At 39.0% G+C, this 8557-nt stretch overlaps 1 protein-coding gene across 2 annotated transcripts in view; it reads right to left on the bottom strand.

Moving 5' to 3' along the window:
- Positions 1–8551, bottom strand: part of LRP12 (LDL receptor related protein 12) — a 70493-nt gene extending 61942 nt beyond the window's left edge. For both annotated transcript variants that reach the window (XM_011373280.2, XM_011373279.2), the window contains exon 1: positions 8330–8551. In XM_011373280.2, coding sequence (XP_011371582.1) covers positions 8330–8408 — 79 coding nt within the window. In that variant the 5' untranslated portion in view covers positions 8409–8551. The remainder of the gene's footprint in view (positions 1–8329) is intronic.
- Positions 8552–8557: the final 6 nt, after the last annotated feature.

The raw sequence follows: 8557 nt of genomic DNA on the forward strand, positions 1-8557 counted from the left end.
TACAGAAATTTGGAAAAATGTATAGCAATGCCACTCATGAAATTTTTTGTTTTGGAAAATATATAGTCATTTGTCATTTTACATTAATGTATGCTATTTATGGTCACATGTAATGGGTTTCTTATTGCACTTTAAATGAGTTAAATATTTTAACAACTTCTCAATATTAATTTCTATTATTTTAAAACATATACATCTCCCATGTTAAAAAGCATTCTTTGGATCCCTCAATAATTGTGGAGTCCTGAGACCCAAAAGTTTGAGAACTGCTGCTGTAGTCTTCCCTTAATATACCATAATTCATCTATTCATTCTATTGCTGATAGACGTATGGACTGTTTCTAGTCTGGGGCTATAATGAATAAGGATGCTATGAATATTCTTGTACACGTCTTCTGGCACACATATGTTCCCACTTCTCCTGAGTTTATACCTAAGAGGAGAAGTGCTAGATCACAGAGCATATTTACATTCAGCTTTAAAAGACACTGTTTTCCAAAGTGGCTATTAAGCACCTGAAATATGGTTAGTCTAATTAAGATGAGCTGTAAGTATAAAATTTACACTAGATTTTGAAGACTTAGTATGAAAAATTATTTTCTATTGATTACATGTCAAAATGATAATATTTTAGATATACTAGGTTAAATACATTAACATTAATGTCACCTGTTTCTTTTTAATGTGGCTACTAGGACAATGATATATATGACATATTTGAGGCCCACCTTACAGTAGTCTCCTCTTATCCATGGGGGATACTTTCCAAGACCCCCAGTGGATGCCTGAAACCACAGAGAGTACCAAATCCTATAATCACACTGTTTTTTCTTATACATGCATACCTTTTCACTTAGAGGCAGAATTTTACGGCTTCTCTTTGGCATATCCATATTGCTAGTATCACTACTCTTGTGCGTGGGGCCATTATTAAATAAGGGTTACTTGAACACAAGCACAGTAGTAGTGCAACAGTAATTCTGATAACCGAGATGTCCACCAAGTGAGTAATGGGTGAGCAGCACATACAGTGGAGGTCCACTGGGCTAAGGGGCGACTCATGTCCTGGGCGGGATGGAGAAGGATGGCGAGAGCAATTCACCACGCTGCTTAGAACAGTGCACCATTTAAAACTTACAAATTGTTTATTTCTGGAATTTTTTATTTAGAAATTTCAAACCATGGCTAATTGAGGGTAACTAAAACCACAGAAGGGAAGCCGTAGACAAGGGAGGGACTACTGTATATACCTACTAGACGGCCCTGCTCCAGGGGGAAGCAGAGAAGTAAAACAAGGTCAGTGCCAATACTGCATATAAGAGCAGTCTGAGATGCTTATGAGAAGGGAACCGAGGTTTGAGAAACCAGGAAAGAGTTGCCAAAGGAGGTAACATCCAAAGGAAAGCTAAAGAACAGGCAGGAGTGGGCCTAGTGAAGAATATGGTGGAGGAAGGAAGATAAAGCCAGGCAGAGGAAACTGCGTGCAAAGGCCAAGAGACAAGAGCAATGTGTTCAGTGTTGTAGGAACATGGGGGAAGCTGGCGAGTGGTGGGTGAAGGAAGTGACAAGAGACAAGAAAGGTAAAAACTAGCCAGATCATGAAGGGCCTAGTGAGTTACGCTTGTATTTTAAGAATAAGGAACTGCTGCTGGGTTTTAAGCAAGAGAGTTATATATATAATCACATCTGTACTTTAGAAAAGTTACTCTGGCTGCTGTGCGTGTTACGATTGAATCAGGACAAGACTAAAGTCAAGACTGGGTAGCAGCTGTAACAATAATGCAGACAGTAAATAATGGGCCTCTACACAGAGAGAACAGCAGCAGAGAGATGCGAACCCTTAGGCAAAATCACTACTCTAAAAGCTTCAATTTCTTCTGATAATAATACCTAACCTCACCGTGTTATTTTGAGGATTTAAACAAGGCATATTTTTTTTGGTAAAAGAGTTCTGTATTCTAAATCTCAGTAAAAGATTTTATTGTCACTAGAACAGACAATTATAATTCCAAGAAACTGAATTCTATTTCAGAATATACCAGATACAAACTTACTAACTTAAAACTTAATCAATGCTTTAACGATCACTGAAATTAAGTAGGTAAGAAAAGGCTTACTCTCTTCCTTATATTTGAAAGGTAAATTCCAACTACTAAACATCTTACTGTGCTCCATTTAACCTCAATATTAAAAGATCAGCATCATTTTCCATTTCTCTAAGAAATGAAATGTAAGTATATTAAAGGTAGGTCTCAAGTTACTCTCATTTGATGGTAAGAATGAATGTAAAACAATTTTACTTCTTCACCAAACAGAGCAGTGAGTTATCAAATATTTAAAAGAAGACTGGAAAACTGTTCTTTCAGCTTAATTTATTTTGAAGTTTCAGGACTTTCTAAAGTTATGTCTGCTGTAAATAAACCATACAAACCCCGGGAAAAAAAATAAAGGTCACTTTATTTTTCCCAAATCTCTACAATTCTCTAAACTACAAATGCATTCTTGACTCTTCTAAAACATAAAGCAATCTTTAATTGATCACTCAGCATTAGGCATTTAACTTGGGCAAAAAGTCCTACCCTTTGCTTCCTGCCAGAAATACTCTTAAAACACTGTAGAAAGCTGTTCTGTACTTATTTCACTGACAAAAATGACAGTCCTCAGAATTGAGTTCTCCATAGAACACGTAAGCTTCTCCCCTTGTAACTTACATCCTCACCCTTCCTGTCATGTGTTGTACAACTACTCACCACAATACCCCTTCTTGCACTGAGTGTTCTTAATCCTCTCTTCTAGATTAAATAATAGAAACGTTACTTCTATCTCCACTACTACTATCTTGGTCCAAGCGCCTGTGTCTCTCACCTGAATTATAGCCCAAACCTAACCATCCCATTTCCACTCTTGCCTAATTCACAACAACCCTCCCTACACAGTAATAAAAGCAACTGTTTTCAAAACATGTCGCATTGAATCATTTAAACTTTTTAAATAATTTCACTTAAAATAAACCCAAATTCTCTGCCATCGTTTCCAAAGTCCTAAGTTCCTACCTAAGATTCCAACCTTACCCTGTCACTCTCCCTATGACCACTGTGCTCCAACTACACGGATTTTATTATTTGCAAGACACCAGCTCTTCCACATAAGCTCTTCTGTAATTCTGGGCCTTTCGCATTTTGTTCCCATGTGCAAGGCTCTCTCATCCCAATCATAACATGGTTAGCTATCCTTTAGGTCTTATAATTGTCTCCTCGACAAGTCAGTCTTCCTCTAAGTACCTTGTGTCCCTTTGCTTCTGTTAGAGCGCTTATTACAACTTATTCACTAGACTGTAAGTCCTAAGAGGGCAGAAACTACGTCCATCAGGTTGCTGTGCCTTACACAGTGCCAGACACAGCAAGTGCTCAACAAATATTTGCTAAATAAATGAAGAGACAGGATTAGGTTGCAGTCTTGGCTTCACTACTTCTTAGTGGTTTTATCTTAAATAAGTCTTCTCTGAACTCCAATTTTCTCTTCTATACAAAAGGGATAAATACCTCATAAGGACTGCCAAATGATACCCAATGAAGATTAACTAGCAATGACTAAAGACCAAGCACAGTATCTGACAGCAATGAATAAAGACCAAGCACATTATAAACTTAATGTAATAAATGTTAGTTTCCTTCCTTTCTTTCTATAGCTTAGACGAGAGAATTCCCTAAGCTAATTTAGTACTGAAACTAATGTATACATATATGTGTGTGTATATACATAGATCTATCTTTATATACATTTATTGTTGGCATATACTTAAAAAGACTGATGACACACATCTGAACAAATAAACTGGTTAACCTGTATTTGTAGGTTCTAATATTATACCTTAGAAAATGGGAATAAGTAGTGTACACCTATTACTCACCCCTCCCAAAAATGGTGTAAGGGGTGGGTAAGGGGAAAAAGAGGAGAAACAGGAGGGAAAGGTGACCTTAGAAATTGGAGATCATTAACTCGCCTTCAGTTCCTAAGTTCTGAACAACCTTCATTTACCTATAAAGACTTGCAGCAAAAATAGAATACTCATTCTAAAATTCTGAAATAAAAATTTTCTATTTGCTTAAATCTATATAATCTCATCTATATTGTTTACCTCATTTTTTACCTTTCACTCTTTAAACTGTAATATCATTGATAAAAGGTAAGAAAAAACAACATTAAACCCCAACCACAAAAGCAACTCAGATCAAAAACACAAAAAAATCCATTGTTCCTTTAACTTCTTGATAAGCTTTAAAATTTCTCACCACAAGTCAGTCTTTTCTTTCCAAACACTTTCTTTAACTGCTTCTCACTTTTCAGCCTCACATAACTTGTTTTCTTGAGAGATTTTACTTTCTGGGAACCTTTTAAATCATTTACCATATCTTGTTCAAATCTCATCCATACTCTTCTTGGAACATAGTTATCTCACTGAAAATGGTCATTTAATACTTTTTGCCTGAAAACTGCCTAGAATTTCGTGGAATGTGCTGTGTACCTTCATATTCCCTCTAGGACATGGATATAATTTAGATTCTAAACCCAAGGAAGAGTTTATGTTAAACAATTAATTCAGTTTTATTCAACATATTTTATATAATCACACTTGACTTTTTTTTTTAGAAGTAATTGGAATCTAGTTTAATTTTTTTCTCATGTTCCAGTTATTTCTACAACCTCTCTAAAATCGGAACTTCTAGTCTATCCTTAAACTGGAAATTTATAAAATGCTACTGAATGTTCCATAAAACTCATGGGAAAAGATTTACCAATGAGATATAAAATGCAAGATTAAAAAGAATATTTTAGGCTATCACAACATCTAGAATAGTACTGTGCACAGCAAAGACTTTTGACTATAATAAGCTGAAAACCAGTTTAAAGAAGAATTTATCGCAGGTCAGTCAGTATACACCAGAAAGAGTTCTTACCTCTTCCAAATGCTCTGGGGGCAAGTAACCCAAAACTAAACATTTGCAACTCTACAATGCTATCGTAAAATGTTATATAAATACAACAAACATTTTAAATTACATTTTCAAGCTTCACCTAGGGCAGTGTTTTTCAAGGATTGCAATTTATTAGTGGGTCTAAAAATAACTTAATGAGCCTAAAAGAGCAAAGGAAAAAAGGAAGAGTGAGAGAAGGGAGGATAAATTGAATATGAAAAGTCAGTATTATTTCATGGACATTGTTTTGTTCTGTATACTGGGAGTACTATAGTATGTACTTTAAGGTAGGTTTGAGTAAAAAAAAAAAAAGAAAGAAAGAAAAAGAAACAAAACATTGATCTGGGAGGCAAACGGAAGTGGAAAAGGATAAAGTAATGGAACTGTTACAATTACCAAATCACGGCTTGAGAAGTGAGCAAGTCTAACAGCTTGTATTGACTAGGAGAGTTTATAAAAGCCAGACATTTATAAAAGCCAGACATCCTATGCAAATTATGAGAAGCACCGTCTCTTCTCAGACTTAAAACAATGCCCAGCAAAGCTCGCAGCTGCCCCCACTAATGTTATTACACCTTCAAACTTCCAAATCAACCTTTACTTTCTACTCACTCTCAGGAACATTCAAAGCAGTTTAAATTACAGCCACTCCTGAAAGATAATTATTGGTCCTTGAACAACTACTTTTAGAAAACATTAACTGTATTCCATTTCACAGTTCAGAATTTCAAATAAGGCTGTGGTGTTCAGAAAAGTAACTTGGAGTATAATAGTCACATTATTCCACTAACATGATCAGATTTAATAATCACGTAGTCCACTATAATGGCCATGTGAGAATAAACATCAAAATAAACAAAGATTTTTTTTAAAAGATATATAAAATGTTTCAAAGATTTAAAGCACAACTCGGAGCCATTTAATACTGCAGTTAATAAATAAGAGTCACTCTGTGAAGAGTTGGTATTGGAGCTGCCTAAATATTGGCCAATCAACCTGCTCTTCTTCAACTGGGTCTGTGTTAAGAGTTACTCTGAACACTTGGTTGTTTTCACAGAGCTTCCTAATTATTTTTGAAGCCACTTAAACTTTTTTTGATGCATAAAGGACAGTTTCATAAATTACAGCAAATATTTGTTTTAAGAGGCTCAAGGTGCTGGGTATTTCTCAGGATGAATCCACTACCATCACAGTTAGTGCGAATTCAAGCCAAACAAACCTCATTATTGTTATGGAAGCATGTTCCCCCACCCCTACAGCGCCATACTATTGTTATAGCTTTTTCTCCATATAAATCCACATATGAGGTTGAAGAGACAGAGAGCAGCTATAGAGAATTTTTCCAGTTGCAGGGTGAAAGGTTCCTTTAATTTCTGCTCACACAGTTTAATGTTCTGCCTGCTCACTATCTCCTTTTTTCTTATATTTTGAAACTTGCTGTGGCTTGAGACATTAACCCCTAGCATAATCACTTGCTAATTTTATAATCTGGTCCCATATTGTTGGAAAAAGAAGTTTCAGTCGTTGCCTACTAATAATTTCTCACTAAATATAAATTCCAAAGACACAAATATTTGATAATTACTTATCAGAAACTCATTTTGTGTACAAGTACAAAAGAATGCACCAAGACATATCATGGGGTTCACAGCCTCTTATTTCTGGACGCAAAAAGACTTTTAGTTCAAACACTAATGGCATAGGTTTTCATGTGAGAAAAGCAAAAGAACCTGTTTATCCATTCTGATCAGATATCACTAAAATTCAATTCTGATTATAGTAGAGGACAAAGCTGGACACTCCTAATCACCCTAGATTAAAGATATGTCTCACTTTCTTCTCTCTCCTGGGCCATTAAACCAAACCTAGAGCAGAACTACATCCACCTTCAGGCTAGAAGAAACAACTTAATAGCTTATTGATCTCTGGTGTAGACCCAAACCCACAAGTCATCAGGCAAGTAGGGATCACTGCCACTTGACACTAACAATCAGAAGTCAGGCAATGGGGTTTTCTGGTCATACACAGGCACACCATTGGCAATTACCACATCAAATGTGGACCAAACCTCTCCAAACAAAAATGATATTAAATCAGGTCAGGGAGCAATACATTCTAAATCACAGTGAAAAATTACTTTTTGGCTGTTGGCAAATTTCAATTTAAGTTCATTGAATTCTTCATTTAGGATAATTTCCCAGGTTCTAAAAGTTACTATCACACTTAATTCCACAGATAAATGCTTTCAAAAGAGTTAATGCTTGCTCATGAATTACATGTTGACTGAACTCCATCACCACCACCAACAGTGGAGTTAGTGTCGTGGCAAATGACTTGGACCTCTTACAAGTAAAATTTAACCATGGAATGGTAATTTCGAATTGTTTTCTTTTGAAGAAATCAAAGCACCACTCTAAAAAGTCGAGGTTAACTGTACTCTGAAACATCCACCAACGTGTTTAACTGATAAACTAGGAACGGTGAAGTCAGAAGTGGAACTCAAGTCTCTCAAACAATGAATGTTCTGTCCAATTAATTCCTTAGCTCTTGTTCAGACACCAACGCAATATAAAGCTTAGTTCTCACACAGTCTTCAGCCTTCTCTTAACCTCAAAGGTACATAAAGCGATCCATAGACTAGAATAAAGCAACAGGGACATCAGCGGACAATGATGGATGAAATGACAAATGAACTAGGAGTCAGGGCAGACACGTACGCTCTAAAAGGAAGAAACTGAGGTGGGGCTGGAAACTATTTTCTGGCCTTCTGCGTGGTGCTCCTGGGGGAGGAACACGATCCTGCACGCCCGGGATCACCAGAGCCTCGGCCCCCCGTGTGCAGAGATGGGAAGAAGGCAGCGGGCCGCTTTTTCCCGGAGTGGGGAGGAAGGGGTGGGGGTGGGGGGACCGGTGCAGAGGGAATTTCACTGGGGAGAGAACTTCCCAACCTCGAGAAAGGGTCGGGGGTTGGCAGGACCGTCCCGGCAGCGGCGGGGGCGACTTCCCCTTCTTTCAAACACAGTCATACATCGTTGTTTGTGGATTGTGCAAGGGGCCCTCCAGCCCGGGTCGGGAAGTCCGCCCGCCACCCCTTGGCTCCACTGGGGCTCCCCCCGCCGGGACACCCAAGTCCCTCTCCAACAGCCCAAGGGTCTAGAGGTGGACGAGTGGACGAAAGCATCTCCTTGCGCGGCCACCCCCTCCGCTGCCTCTACCCCTCGGCGGGTCTTTGTCCCGCCGGCGCCCAGAGTCCCTCTCTGGTTCTTCCAGGGAACCCCTGTCCTAGAGGCCTCGGGGCCCAGGGTCGCCCCAGCTTTGTTCTGTCAGCGGGACGCGGGGACGCAGACACTTACCGTACACCCCGGCGAGAAAAAGCAAGACCCACGCAGACCTCCACCGCGGAGACTCTTTTGTGCTCCAGCGACGGGCCATAACCACGGCAGATGGAGGGAGCGAGGAGATGGAGGAGGAGGAAAGGAAGAAGGAGGAGGAGGAGCTGGGGCCAGACGCCGCCGCCGCCGCCGAGCCCCCGGCTGCTCCCTGCGCTCTCCGCGGCGGCGGGAGGAGGACGGGAGGGGCCG

The sequence above is a fragment of the Pteropus vampyrus genome, unplaced genomic scaffold, assembly GCF_000151845.1.
Source record: "Pteropus vampyrus isolate Shadow unplaced genomic scaffold, Pvam_2.0 Scaffold222, whole genome shotgun sequence".
Classification (NCBI taxonomy): domain Eukaryota; kingdom Metazoa; phylum Chordata; class Mammalia; order Chiroptera; family Pteropodidae; genus Pteropus; species Pteropus vampyrus.